The sequence below is a fragment of the Drosophila innubila genome (genome assembly GCF_004354385.1).
Source record: "Drosophila innubila isolate TH190305 chromosome 2L unlocalized genomic scaffold, UK_Dinn_1.0 4_B_2L, whole genome shotgun sequence".
Classification (NCBI taxonomy): Eukaryota; Metazoa; Arthropoda; class Insecta; order Diptera; family Drosophilidae; genus Drosophila; species Drosophila innubila.
The window spans coordinates 12,081,823-12,097,930 of record NW_022995372.1 but is presented as its reverse complement, the minus strand read 5'-3'; the positions used below and the strand labels follow the sequence as shown (position 1 = coordinate 12,097,930).

The window sequence follows — 16,108 nt, the reverse complement described above, 5'->3', positions numbered from 1 at the left end:
TATCGAATAACGTGAATATCATAGAACAATGCAAAATGCCCAGCTCAAATTATTGCTGTACAATTTGAAACAAATTAAACATTAATTAGCATGGCGTGTGCATTCCGCTCAATTAATGTTTTTTTACGCTTTTGGTGTTAATAATATATAAGCATGTGTTGTTGCTGTTTTCTGATTGTTTTTCTCCCAAAGTGTTGACTGCCTCCGGGCAGCAACAGACGCTGCCGATGTCAGGGAATAATTACGCGGATTGCAAACACAATGCAATAAATAAATATTTAAGCAATGTGTCAATTGTGGCGTCTGGTAAACATATTAAAAATAAATATATGAATAAATAGTATTGAAAAATAATGTAAATGATATTTGGGATAAAGAAATACTAGTTTATAAGAATTGGTTTAATTTATGATTTAGCAGATCATTTATGATATTATTACTTATATTCAATATTATATTCATATATTATAATTAAATATTATAAATGCTTTAATTATATATTTATAAGAGATCTAATCAAGATTTATTTTTTTCAGCTTGCATATAGAGGAAATTTGTTCTGGAAACAATTTAATAATTTTTTCACTTCAATTTCAAAAGTATGTCATGAAAATATTCGAAATGATTTTAAGAACATGACATCATTGTATTACATTATTTTTATACGAAACAACTTTAAAGCGATGAATACTAAATTTTTATGATACAAGTAGACTAGATTCTCAAATTACGAATTTATTAAAACTTTTTGAATAATTTTTCATCATTATGCCTTTGAATTTTTAATCGTTTGGATCTGGAAAGAAATATTTATTCAAGTTTAGTTGTACTGTCATACACATTTCGATAACATCTAGAACAATTATCAAAATTTTGTACAATAAACCAAATTTGCTTCCCTATTAAATTTTCCTTATTTTCCGAGATATTTTCAAAAAAATTAATAAATAAATAAAAATGCCTAGACAATCAGGTAAAAACAACAAAAAAAATGTAAATTTAAATAATACATAATTGTGGTGAATTAAAAACAGGACCCGGGCCGGCTGCTTATACACTGCCCAGCACATTTGGGTTTGAGAAATGCGATGCCCGATTGCGTCGGGGACCACAGTATTCTTTTGGAAGTAAACCGGCTATGCCGGCTTTTAAGAAATATGGTCCAGGACCGGCTGATTATCAAATTGGGCAGATCACTCGATTTGGCAATGCGAAAGGACTTGAATTTTCAATGCTAAGACGAGGACAACTCAACAAGCCCAACTCTGTGCGTTATGATTGAAAGAAATTAAAAGAGATGTAATGAAATGTATGAAGGGGAAACAATGGTCTTGTAAAAGTCAGAACATATATATAGTTATGCATAATAAATGGTTACTATAATTAGATATGAATTAAAGTGCTTTCTATTCAAATCGATTTTGTCAAGTGGCATGTGATTATCCAACAGCTGCGACAGCGGATATGTGTCATCCATAATCTGACAATTATCTATTGTCAAACGTATGGAGAGGAGGGAGGAAGGAGAGTGGGTCGAGTAGAGGAACTGAGCCTGGTCACTGAAGTGACACTCGGCACTTTAAGAGAGTTTAAAGTGCACTTGAGTTGTTTGGCTTTGTGTCTGGGCCATAATGAAGCCGCCACAGCCGCTGTGGCATTAAGTTGCCAAGCTTTTAAGTAACTTACTTTACTGACTGACTGACTGACCGACCGACCGACCGACCGACCGACCGAGCTGAGGTTCTAAGCAAAAGCCTGTTATTTTCATGCTTCTTGTAATAATCACACAGTAAACAGACATCAGCAGACAACCAAGGAGCAAAGGGCAGGACAGGGAGGATGTTGACCGCCTTTGGCCGTGAGAACGCAACTGAAAGCAAAGAAAGGGCTTCAGTTAACTGCATGCTTCTCTTATTGCTGTTGTTGCAGTTGCTGTTGTTGCTGCTGCTCGCCGCAAGTTGTAATTGCAACGTCAACGTAAATGCATTGCACGAGAGAGCATCTGAGGAATTTCACGGATGTGCGATGTGCGATGCGTGCATTTTGCAGATGGCCTGCTTCGAATTGGACACTTGGATTGGTTTGGACCGAAGACTGAAGGCGCGCTTGGGCAAAACTGATAAGTGAGCAAGTGACCAGGGCTGGACATCACGTACGCACTGCACAAACACTCTGCCACACACACACACAAATACACTGAGAGAAAAACCTAAAGCTGATAAGTATCTTAACACTTAAAAGAACTCATCTTTATTATCATATTGCATTTTATTTATCATTTTATTGCTTCTTCCATCGATAGTTTGCCAAAGAATTAATTGACGGCATCAAAAGAAATTCATAATTATTTGATATATATATTTTAAGTTACCGTACCGAATTATTAAAATTAAGTCTACTCCTGTTTTTATTTTGTTTCGGTAATACTTAATTAATAATAAAATTCAATTAAATTTAAATTCTAAAAGCCTTTACTTTAAAAATGATTCAAGAGATCTTTAAAATCCTTAAAACTAATTCTTGAAAATAAAAAAAATTTTTAGATGTTATTATTCTTAAACTTCAACTAACTCATTTCTTTCATTGTTTTATCAATATCAAACAAATACACTAAGCGATAAACTAACAGCTTCAAAAGATACTTTAAAATACCGCAGAAAATCTTACTAATTTTTTTTTTTTTTTAACTTTATATAATATAATTTGTTAAATATGGGGGAAAATTACCCTTTAAAGTCAACTTTCTGCAATTTTTATAGTTTTCTATCATCTGCTAAATAGTATCGATTACATTTCATACAATATATTCTAATTGACTGTCATTAAAAGTGTGTTGTGTAAAAGACAATGCCCATTTTTGCAGTGCAACGCATTTGATTGCATTTTCGTTGTTACTTGGCTGGCCTTCTTCTTCTTCCTTCTCCTTCTCATGCACATCCACATCCACATCCTTTACCTCATCTGGAACTGCGTGAAGTTCGCTTGGGGCCAGGCCCGCAGAACCTGAAGATTTATCTGCACGCGTTTATTTTAATGTTACGTTCTGGCAGTTTTTTTTTTTTTTTGTCTTGGTCTCTGGTGTTTGGTTTTTGGTTGGGTTAAGCAGCCGCTTTCAATGCATTGGCCAATGTCTTTGTCTTTATGGCCAGAATGTCGACGGCTGTTGCTGCTGTTGTTCTTGTTGGCCAACTTCATCATCATCCTGAACGTTGTGGCATGGCAATGGTACGTGGTACGTTGACCGCTTGGAATGTTGATTCATCTGCTTGGCAGCAACTTCTTTTATGACTCCACTTGCTCTTTATGTCAATCAGTAGATGCAGGCAGTGGCAGCATCAGCAGCAGCATCAAAAATGCTGCTCATCGTTTATGGGCCATCATCACAGAAGCAATTCTTGGAGCGGCCTCTGATGCTGATGCTGCTGCTGCATTTGGATGTGCTCGTAACTATTTTTAGTGCATATCGCTTTCCTATTCTATTCTTAACTTGTTAGATGCGCAATTTGCAGGCCCTTACACCATAATGGGGCAAATTACCTTTAAGTGCTGCTGTTGCTGTTGCAGTTGCGGTTGCAGTTGCCCTTCTCTGGACTTGTTCTGCCATTTGGCATTTATAATGCGTTCTTCGTTATTTTTAGCACGATCTTGCAACCAACTTGGCATTACATGATCTTATAAACTTAATTATAAGTTTAGATTGCTGCCAAGCACATCACTTTTTGTTGCAGTTGGTCAATTTTAAATGGACATATTTAAGTGGCAATGAATTTAATTGCATATATTTAAATTGTAGCTAAACTTAACTTTTGCCTGATTGTTGCAACTCTTTAACTCTTCCGTCTAATCAAATCAAAAAAACAAACCAACTACAAGAACACCCGCTGCGTATACTTAATATGCCGTTGATCAAGTTCATTTAATGGCCTCTGCTCAATCAAGAAAATAAGTTATGTTTGTCGGTTAATTTGACAATCAGCCGCTGGCAATTGATTTGTGGTAGAACCCATTGTCGTGAAAGGGTCATTACTATTTACTATGTATAGACCTGGTCTATGGGAAGTGACAACAAAGGCACGAATTGTGGCCTGACCTCACACGTAATTAATTTTTCCCCATTTTGTTTTGATTTTAATTGATTAGCGTAGCTGCTTCATTTGTTATTGATAGACTGTGACAACTACTTACGAGTACGCATCAAAGTACTCATTTATCGTGTAATGCGAATTCCTTTGCTTAGCCTCCCCTTGGTGACAGACCCATCATTGACCCTCACAGCACGTGACTCGCTTTGCTGATTTGCCCCACACAAATTTCGCTTTTAACTGATTTTCGACTCACATTTATTTTGCTACAGCAAAAATTTGCGCGTTTAATTGACCAAAAAACACAATGAAAGTGGAAACAAATTGCGCAGAAGAGAATATTTTTTCATGATAAACAATTAAATTCACCAATCACTGACCCAATTTTCTAAAGTTAAATAGACTTAAGCTAGATCTGAAACTGTATTTAAATTTTTCGAAATATGTATTTCCTTAAGCCAACAAATCTCATTTAAGTTTTGTGTACCAACATTCACCTTTTGCTCAGCTTAAATTTAAGCTCCATAAATAATCAAGAAAAGTCTCAACTTAAAGCCAAATTTTACGTGTGTCCAAAATGGCAACAGACCCGAAAATAATTTCATCTTCCTGCTGCTGCTTTTGCTACTCAAAGAAAAAGTAGAGCAATGGCCAACGAAAAAAGACTCGTCACGTATACGACAACAGCAACAGCAACAACAACAACAGCAATAACAACAACTAAGTATAATAAAAGTGCATTCACATTTTGAAAGTAAAGCGAGCGAACTTTTAATGTTTTGTCAATGATGGGGGATTGGCAAACGAATCTCAAGCAACGGCACACGGTCCTTAAAGATACTATCATGTCTTAAAGATACATTCGTATCTTCAAGATACATTTGTAACTAGAAGCTTTACTAAGCTAGCGATTTGTCTGTTCCGCATTGCTTTAGACATGTGCGAGAAAATTCAGCACCCAAACTCCAGTCAATTACTTCATTATGCGTTTTTGGGTTCCCAAATTCCCCTCTCTTCCTATTTCTCTCTCTCTCTCTTTTTTCCCTCTCGGCTTGCTTGCCAGCATTTGCGGTTGATTCCCGTCTGCTGTCTGCGGTCTGTCTTTTGTCGTCGTCTGTCATCAGGTGAAAGGCAAATAAAATGTCAATTTGTATTGCCAGTTGTGTCCCTTTTTGTGTGTGCTTGCTGTTTGGATACCTTATTATTCATACGCATATTACACATTCAGATTTTATTCATCCCTCGCCCCCCCCAACCACACCACATCATCCTTTTTGTGTCAATAATCATTTACATGTTTATCTAATTCGAGCGAATTTGTGGCAGGTTTTATTCTCAACCTTAAAGCTATGCCCAGAATCGATACTGAAGTAGACTTCAAGTTGCAGAATTATAGGTGACAAATACGAGTATGTGGGCCACACACACACACACAAACACACACACACTCTGAGAGTGAGAGATGCGCTACTTTAAGTTCGTTTGGTGGCCAAGGCGAAATCATGAAATTATATACATTTCGCTGGTTGATTTCAGCTGCCGCTGCTAAACGAGTTGATGACCAAGCCACAAAAATTTCAGTAACGTTGTAAATCGAACACCCAAAAGAGCACAAAAAAAACCCCAAAATGCGACCAATGCCAATCGGGCAACTTTGTAGCTGTTGTTGTTGCTGTTGTCACCGACGTCATTGCCATGTTATAGCTGCAATTATTGTTATTTCCGTATGGGAAAATTTGATTCTGTCATCCAGCGGCAAAAGCAACAATGCAAACATCCCATTTGAATATTGTATGCACATAACGGGTGTTCCTTCAGATTATACTGCTCTTGTTCATAAAAATGTTGATTGTTTCAACAGCTGCTAGCTGTCGATATATACATAAATAAAATAAATCAGTTTTGTTCATACTAACAAGTTTTTATTAAAAATAATTGCCAAATGTGATCACATCTAATTTTATGATTCCAAGAAATTTCACATATATTTTAACAAGATTTTCCAATTTGAATATGTTGCTATCTATTGATAAATTTATGTTAAAATCAAAACGAATTTTAATAAGTTTTTGGATACTCAGACATAAATAGGTAACAAATTGCTCGCACTGCATATAAGGCGTATTCTGAAAACATCGTTTAAACCTGTTTCAGTTTTTAATTGTTTATCCATTTGCACTGATTAAACTTGAGGTTTTTTCTGCAGACTCTATTTCATTTTTGCAGATATAGATAAATACAGTTAAGCTGTTGCAGTTGCTTCATTTTGACATGCATTGCCATAAATTGTTCAAAAGTAAATCCAACATTTCAGTAAACTTTCAGCAATCTTATCAATGTCTATCTTTTTTATCTGGGGTATCTTTGTATCTTTTTGTTGTGTGCGCGGAACTTGATCTATGCCTGACACGTTCTACGCTTGACATTTGTTGAGAGTTGAGAGTGTTTGCTAAACAGCTCCCCGCAGACTGTTTATGGTGTCGCCACTTTGACCAGATGGGCAACGCCTTCAAAATTCGAGCTTATTTGACAGAAAATTTGATGTGAGTTCTTTTCGTGTCCCCTTTGCCACAAAATGCAAATTGTAAAGGAAAGGAGAATGGGAAGAGGAAGGGTCTTTGTTTACGCTATGACAACTTTTGGGGCCTGAAAAGTTGGTTTGTCTTGTTATGAGTTTAGTTTCCAGCAGATACTTACAACACTTTTGTGCCACTTGCCACTTGGCTACATGAAGCGCAACTATGGCAACAATTTGTAGGCAAAATCAAACAACCAAAAGAATGTTTCTGTATATAACTGCTGAAAAGTTAACTGCAGTTTCTGATTGTCCTCTGCATTCAATTGAGGTCAAATATGGTTGGGGAATTCCCAAGTTACTGTGGGTTCCTCCCAGTAAATAGTGGTTGACTACAGTCTAAGATACCAGCTCAAAATTGGAATAAATGTATGGATATAAAAAAACACCAGGTTTTTTATTTAAAGTTCAGCTGAAATATATTCATGACGAAAGCTTTCAGTTAATTTTCAAGCCCTTTTTGCAGCATTTAACGTATACAAACATTTGTTTTTTTATTTATGTGCACTTTTAAAAGAACGAACTTTATCTAAAAACTTATTAAAATACGACACTGGATAATCTTTATTCTAAGAGTAAATAAACTGTGAAATAGATGTGTGAACAACTGTTTTATTACTTAATTTGTAAGGTCTCCATTTTCTCCAATATTAATCTTATGATTAAGTGCAGTTGTAGTTTTGAAAGCATCATCTTGTCAAAAACTTTTTCACTTGATTCTCGACGTTTCTACCTTTCGAATCCTTGCCACAACTTTGCCCTCTTTTTTTCTGTTCTCATTTCCTGTCTCTCCACTGAACTCCAAGTACAAGTACAGTTAACGGCTGATCATTGGCCTTTTATTACGATGTGGATGCCGATGCCGATGCCGGAGTCTGATGTGAATTTCGCACAGTCACTTTTGATGACGGCTTCCACCTCAAGTTCAACATCAACATCCACATCGATTAACAAAAATTCACGCCTTAGCGCCAATTTAGTGTTTAGCTTAATGGCCAATCATAAATTGTCAAAATGTGTGTAGACACAAAAACAACACAAAAAACAACAACACTAATAATGCTCATAAAGTGGAACCGAAACTAGTAACCCCCTCGCAAGCTCAACCGAACCACAAAACATAACGTATTATTAACGTTTTTATACAATATATTTTGAGATATTGTTGTTGCCGCATGATTAATGCTGGCAATAAATGCGAAAAACCCGGCACAACAAACAAAGTGAAATGAAATGCACACAGATGAGTCAAAAAAAAAAAAAAACAGAGTACAGAGTACCAAAAAAAATCGAAAAAAAAAACCAAAAATAAAATTAAATCGAAATCGAGGCTGGACTAACAGCTCAATTGCCGTATTTTCGATCGATATACAAAAATGTATAAAATTGAGGCCGCAACGTGCGAAATCAGAAATATATTTTACAGGCTCGCGAATTTCTAAAAACAAATTAATTAAAATTACACGTACGTGCCGAAGGCTGGTGGCCATTTGGGCCCAATGAATTTTCATGGCTCTTTTGGTTATCATTATTGTTATTGCCATTCTATGAGTGTGTGTTTTCCAATTGTTCGAGCTCAAAACTTGAACAATTCAATGCTGACTAAATAAATGGCGCCGCACAGTCGCGTAATTAGTTGCGCAATTTGACCGCTTTTGGTCAGTCAGTCAGTGAGTCAACTTAGTTAGTCTCTTAGCATCATCCGGCAGGTGATCTAAGCCGACCTGAGTTGACAGAATTGATAAATTTCAAAAACATTTGCCAAAAACATTCGAAACATTCATTTGAATGCTCGTTCGTTCATTCATTCATTTATTTATTATTATTAATGCTGATGTCTCCATGCGTTTTATTATGAATTTCATTTCATAATTTTAATAAGCAAAATCTGTATGTGAAACTGGTTCTGACCAAAGATAAACAACTTGAGAGACACTTGTGAAATTCTCGCTGCGCTTCCAACGCAACTTAACACTTAAATTTTAAAAGTAAATAATTTTAAATTTAAAACAAAAGAAAACGACGCGTCGCTTAAATGCGGCTTTTCTGTTGAAATTCACAATATTTGATCGCACATCTGTAGCTAAAGCTGTTTTCTCTGCAATGTCGTCAATGGGCCACAGATGCGTCAGCAAAGTTGCCTCAAAGTGTCACCGGAAATGCGATAAGGTTTCCCCAACAACAGTGTCAATAAGCCGAGCAGACTTTGCAAATTTTCTAGATAAGAGGAAAAGGTGCGTCAATGCTTGGTTAACCCATTGTAGTTAACAGATTTGCCCTCGAATTAACATTTCACGTAGCAATTAAATTTTGAATATTACATGAAATATCCCAACATATCGAGCTTTTAATAATTATGATTCATTTCAAATAATTTTAATAAAAAGCCAATGAATCCCACACAAGGCAATTTTAAATTGTGATATACATTTATTTCCCAAACGGTTCTGAATTATGATATAATTTTTATGTTACATAAATTATGTTATTTACATCATTTTTTTTTTAATAAAATAATTAGTCTTAGTTTAATAAGAATATAATTCTCAACAAAGTTCAAATTTTACATGAACTACAATCTATTTGTTAAACAACATTTTATTTATTTTGTAAACTATATAGCTATAAACGAAATGGGAAATATTTCTTTTATTTTTGTCTAGAATAAATGCGATAAGTTAAATAATTGCAGCCTGTTTCAGTTACAAACTAATTAAGAGACTTTAACTACCCTCCAGGCGAGCGAGGCTATTTAAATTTATGGCCAACGAATCCGCCTGTCAATGCTCTATTTAATTTGAATACTATACGAGAGGAAATAAAAATATCAAAATAAAACACAAATCAAATGTATCTCTCTGTGTACATATTGGGACTGAGACTGGGAACAGTTTTTGGTAGCATCATCGCGTCGTTTATTTTGTTTTCATTAAAACTTTGCATTTATTTGGACAACTGCGACGAATGTCAGTCATTTCAGTCGGTCAGTCAACAAGTTTTTATATGAGTACATTTATTTACGCAGCACAGCAAATGTTTATGTAGATACTTTGAAAAAAAGTCAAAATTAACAAGCCGAGTGTACTTTTAAATATATATTCCAAATGCATAAGAGTTGTACTGATTTCATATTATTTTATGACTTTCATAGAACTAAGAATCCTCACCAATATCACGCTACTGAGTATCTGATAGTCTATCATACTAAATCCATTTTAAGTAAATTCAGCTGGTGCTCAGCATTTCATTTTTTTAACTTACCTCAAGCTGGGAATACTCAAAGCGAGATGTGAAAAAATTGTATTATTCGTTTATTTTCCAAAACTGTTTTTGACGTTTTCCGATTAAATAACAGATTTCCTGGTAAATCAATAGACGAAGAATTTAACAATTCATTATTTATAAGCGCATTTAATACGTTTAACAACTGCGTATCATTTTAATTATTAACTGTTTCCACTTTTTTGTTAGCTTTTATTTTTGGTGGCTGCATTAATTTTCTTGCCCACATGCTACGAATATTAAATTATGCATTCAATTATAAACATATTTTTGCACGCGCAATTTAACAAATTTTGCAAAAATTGTACGAAATTTGTTGATTTTGTGTGTATGACATTATTATTATACCCTGTATAATACTATTTGTCAAATATGCATAAATAAAATAATTGAATAACGAACGATCAAGTCTATCGATAGTATTATCAGTTGATATAATCAAAATGTATTTTATATTTTATAAGAGTATCTATTAGTTGTACAATCAATCATATTTTCTTGTATTAGGTGATTGAGATAATAGTGTATGATGTGGCCAAACAAAATTGCAAGTATTGAGGTGGCAATTGGGCATGCATACCATGTATCTGACAGATACTTTTCACAATTACTACGCCACCAACGCAGCCAAACCGAAAAGCTTCAAAAGTTGTCGTGAATTCGCAATGCGAATTCAAATTCAAAACGTTTGCGTTTCATTCATAAAATTCAAAACATATTTTTTTACTTTTTATTTATTTTTTTTCTTGCCTTACTAATGTCGCCTGTGCACCAGTTTAAATGGGTCCACGTGCCGGGCTTGTGGGCAAGGTTGGGTGAGGCCTCTACGGATGGATTGGATTGAGGGCCTTAGCTTTTTGCTTATTGGACTGGCAAATGTGTTCGGTAATGAGCGCTGTTAAAATGCGTTAAATGATTATATTTCTTTTCTTTCTTCTGTGTTTTGTTTTACACTCATTTTTCTTCTTCTTTTAGCTTCTTTTGTGTTGTGGATCTTCGAGGTTTGTTCGAGTCGTGTTGCCGATTTACTTGCCACTTTTGCAGCGACTTGCCAATTTCTGCGCTGTTGCTTACGCCTCTTTTCATATTTGCCTATGAATGAAGTTTATTTATTGTGGTAACGGCTATTTGTTTTTCATTCGTTTTGCTTTTTGTCTGTTTCTACCACGATGCCTCTGTTTTGGCCTCTCTTTTGGCCTCTCTTTTGGCCTCTACCTTAGCCTAAAGGCAAAACGCATTTTTGCTTTTTGGTGCGCAGGAAGTTTTATGGCCTGACCGACAGCTGAAACAGGTGGACGACGTCAGACTTCATAGAAATTTGCAAGCCGCTTTGGCTTAGCTTTTGACCAGCTCAAAAGGGCGACCAATTGAAGTGGAAAAGCGGCTACAACTTGGATTAGACGAGGTGGGAGCCTAAGAGCAGTCTAAAAGTCTTTTAAGAAGATCTCAAGTCTGCACTACGGATTAGTTTTTGATGATATTGAGCTCAATTTATAATCAAATATAACATATTAAAAGAAAACAGTATAGCTGATCTGCAACTGCCTATTTTTACATTATCATTATTGATATAAGTATCTTTACTCTCTCTGTTGATATAAACGCTATCACCTTAACTGTCTCTTTCACTGCATCCCACTGAAGAACACGTGAAGATATTTCAAGACATTAAAGTACTCGTATCACATTAAATATTTTAAAAGAAACAATGAGAAGTAACTGGAAGCATTTGTGTTTAATCTCACGTAACAGAAATAATTATAATACGCCATATCCATCATCCCATCATTATTCTATGCGGATAGTACAAAAGACTCTTCTTCTACAGTTGCTGAAGAGCCAACAGTAGATTATCTAAACGGTCTATCCTTAACCTTGAACTTGCCATTTTTTTTTGTTTTGCCATTAGCGCAACGGAGTTAATCACTTCAGTCAACAAATTGTATTGCCAGAGCTAAAATTACAATGGACACAGTCATAATACGTTAAATAACTAAAGAATCAAGAAATGCTTTAAGAAATTGTGCAATACGTTAAGTCAAAGTCTAAACTGAATTCGTAATCGCAGCTGGGATTTTCTTCACATTTCACATTTCTTAGGCCAAACAAATGAAGTGTGGCCAAAATATATATATTTCAGCTTATATACAAATACAGTTTGAAATTAACACGCTTGTTATCAGACACAAGCGGGCCAGCGAAATTGTAGGGGCAAAAAATAAATACATATACAGTGAGTCACGAAAGTGGTTTGACAATAAAAAAGAGCATATTTTAGTTTTTATTTTTAAACATCATTAAATTTGATTTTACTTTTTAGAATAGAACCAAGAGCAATAAAATAAGAAATAAAATACTAATCTATAAAACCTATGTATCAGGGACTGTAAATAATGATTATTTTGTTTTTTTTTTTGCTATTGAGAAAATCATTCACTTCTAGGAAATTTAAAAGAGCATGAAATATACCAACATTTTTCTTTATGGGTAATCTATGCAATTTCACCATGATCTTAAATTTTTTGATTTTTATTATTTTACTCATAAAATAATGATTATTTTTAAGCACAAAAATAAAACTCAAGACTTGGAATATATATAAATTTTTTCCACATTCCTTAAAAAAGTGAAAATAACAACTTGAGTTTTACTTTTGATCAAAAAAATAAAGAATATTTTTGAGTTTTATTATTTTGCGCACAAGTTAAATAGTAAAAATCAAAAATATAGATTATTATTTGAGTTTTATAATAAAACTTATAAAGATTACACTCCCTGATATGTATATATTTTTTGCAAGATAAATGGTGTAATTTTTGGAGTTTGTTAAAGCAACTTCTTGACAAACTGTATGTGTATATTAACAAGACAGAGCTAAAAGTCGAAGACAACGGTGTTGACACGCGCAACGTTGGCGGCTTCGTGTGTCAATTTGGCATAACAGTTGTAGTTGTTGTAGTTGTAGTTATTGTAGTTGTTGCAATTGTTGCTTTGGGCCAACAACAATGCCATTAAGCTCAATGTTTCATTATCTATACACTCTGCCTACATGGAAAACAAAACAACAATAACAACAAAGAAAACAACATGTCCAACAAAAAAGATTTGTGACAAGTAGCAATGAACCTTGTAAGGTCTCGGCTGCTGTTCATATGCTATGCTACTCATACTTGTCGTACTCCTTATAGGTGCACATAATAAATCTTATAAATTTTTAATATATTTTAAGCACTTGTAAAGCGCTGACAGACAGCCAGAGACAACGACAGAAATAGAGATCATCAATTCATTTGAAATTTAGATGATATTTATTGCGACTCTTCAAGTGCATTTCAAGTGTGTCAAATACAATGACAATTGTAATTGCTGTTCAGCTGACCCATTGATAGGGTTAAATATCATTCAATTGACAGACAATACAATTGGCGAATTTATATTGTATAATTATTAATTTTTAAATCAATCAAAATATATTTATGTAAAATCATCAAATGTTTTAGTTTTTTCTATGAATAATAAGGACATCAAAGATTCCCATCCCATTACAGTTCAAATAAATATTATTCGAAAAGAAAAATTCGGTCCCACTGTACATACATTATTTATATTTCTATAATAATTGGGTAGGTTTAAGATCGGTTTCTGTCATCTGATCTTGGCAATTAACTGCATTTTTGCCAAGTCCCATACACAACAATGTTGATATCGAAACAGATTGTGGCTCTTGATCAGTTTAACAATTTGATCTAATTTTAAGTAATATGTATATATCTATTCTTTTAATCTTTAGATCAAATTAAAAACCTTTTTGGAATTTTCAATAATATTTTATATAAAGGATTTATTGAGTGTACTTTATTGATTAAATTAAATGATTTCAAATAAATATTTTTGCTTTCAAATTTATACTCAAAATAAATTTTGCATTTCATTAGATATTGTTTTCAACTTCAGTTCACCTCAATAAATTTCAATGCATTTTTGGAATATCGATTACAATTTTATTCATTCTAAACTGCAGTAACTCCACAATATTATTTTAAAATATATCATAACATTTTTTGTAGCCGCCTCCGACTCCCCCGCCCTCTTCCTGCTACCCAGCCAACATCGCTGCTAGGCGAATCAATCACTGCGGACGGCAGTTCGCGTTAGTGACGAAAGCAGCACGAAGGGTGCGAAAGGCGACTAACTATATATACAGCTAAGTTGGAAAATTTGCTACGACTGTCCGATCAGATCGAGTTATATACCGATCGACAGGTTTAGTTCTAACTTACAAAATGGCGTACTAAAACTTTTTCTAACCAACCTGGGTCATGAGATACGGGGGTGTAAGTGGGAGGGGAAAAATTTTGATAATTGCAGCTTATGGGGCCGTTGGGGCTTTTTGGTAAAATTTTTTATTTTTTAAAAATTCTAATTAAAAATACGCGTCGATTGATACCTCAATCACCCAAATCCGATAACTGGTTCAAAAGATAAATAAATTTGAAAATTTTAGTGGACTTCTCAAAATGAAATGAAAAGTCAGTTTGTTTGTCTGTTTGTCTGTTTGTCTGTTTGTCTGTTTGTCTGTTTGCATCAAAGCGCTAAAGAAGCTTAAATGTAATGATGGGGATTGATTCCTTTTCAAAATCTAGAAATGTTTGTTCTACGACTTTTCAATTTCCGCTAGTTTAGCGGGAAAACGCTAAATCCCGCCAAAATTGAAACCTCAACAGTTTCCAAACCATAGAAGCTACAGATATGTTCTATATATCATTAGAAAGGTGTGTTTGAGGGCTTTTAGGCGTACCTTTAAACTTTTTTTCTAAAGTACTCAGGTAACATTTTACAGGTGAAATAAAGTTTTTTAGCTTACATTTTGGCGATTTCTGACAAAACGACTCTAACGATTTTTGTTAAATTTTAATATGTTGTAATACGTACAATTTCGCGTTTTTTGGTATATGAAACATAAATTTTGGTTGAGGGGTTCGGAAGATATTACCTGTTAAGTGAATAAATACTTTTTTCTATCGGTCGAAAATCACGTTTTAGTACGAAAAACTTTTTGGTTTTATGAGATATCTCAACCAAAATGATACAATATGCATTTAGCTTGGTTTTATATATTCTGACCAAAGTTGGTTCAAATCGGACCACTATATCATATAGCTGTCATATGACCGATCGGGTCAAAATTAGGTTTTAGTATGAAAAACTTTTTTGTTTAATGAGAAATCTTAACCAAACTAATACAATATGCATTTATCTTGGTTTTATATATCCTGACCAAAGTTGGTTCAAATCGGACCACTATATCATATAGCTATCATAGGACCGATCGGTCCAATATTAAGTCTTAGTATGAAAAACTTTTTTGTTTTACTAGATATCGTAACCAAACTAATAGAATATGCATTTATTTAAGACTTATATATCCTGAACAAAGTTGGTTCTAATCGGAACCACTATATCATATAGCTGTCATAGGACCGATCAAGAAATCAAGTCTTAGTATGAAAAACTTTTTTTTCATAGTAAATTCGGGTCTCCGACAGTAGAGTATGCTCGGCTGTAGCAACGCGAGCAAAGCGAGCAGGGGCGAGCCCGCTAGTTTTCTTTATAATTAAAGAAAAAAATTTTTTAAATATGAAATACGTTCAACAACTAAATTTTTATATTTTACTATTTGCTTGCATTAATGATAAAGTTACAATGTCAAAAGCAAAAGCAATTGCAAAATTTCTGATATCCACAAAAACCTCTAAACGAGGTAAAGTCTAGTGACGAAAGCAATTTCTAGACCCAAATTTCTGATATCAATTTTGTGACGAACAAAATTCAGTTTAATCTAAAATTTTAAATAAAATATAAATTAATATAAAAAACGAAAATTGGCATTCGGCACTGCGCAAAAGTTATTTTATGTACAAAGAAGATCACCCTTTTACTCACAGTGCACAATGAAAATTTTCGTTTTTTTATATTAATTTATATTTTTATTTAACATTTTAGATTAAACTGAATTTTGTTCGTCACAAAATTGATATCAAAATTTGGTCTAGAAATTGCTCGTCACTAGACTTTTACCTCGTTTAGAGGTTTTTTTTGTGGGATTTATTGTTCAATAATTTCACTCTTGGCAACCAAAATCAACAATCAACAACTTTGCATTAGTTTT

The 16,108-nt window shown here is 33.9% G+C and overlaps 2 protein-coding genes across 3 annotated transcripts in view; one reads left to right on the top strand and one right to left on the bottom strand.

Annotated features, from left to right (window-relative positions):
* Nucleotides 1-16,108, bottom strand: part of LOC117780007 (cell wall protein DAN4) — a 38,386-nt gene that overhangs the window by 21,688 nt on the left and 590 nt on the right. The window contains exon 1 of one of the 2 annotated variants that reach the window (XM_034616375.1): nt 9,919-9,937. The exons of the other annotated variant lie outside the window; for it this stretch is intronic. The gene's annotated coding sequence lies outside the window, so the exon portion shown is untranslated. Of the gene's footprint in view, nt 1-9,918; nt 9,938-16,108 lie in introns of those variants that run through there. 2 annotated transcript variants of the gene reach the window in all.
* Nucleotides 924-1,394, top strand: LOC117780008 (outer dense fiber protein 3-like protein 2). The gene is made up of 2 exons (XM_034616376.1): nt 924-973; nt 1,035-1,394. The coding sequence occupies exons 1-2, from the start codon at nt 958-960 to the stop codon at nt 1,280-1,282; spliced, it is 264 nt and encodes an 87-aa protein (XP_034472267.1). The 5' UTR covers nt 924-957; the 3' UTR covers nt 1,283-1,394.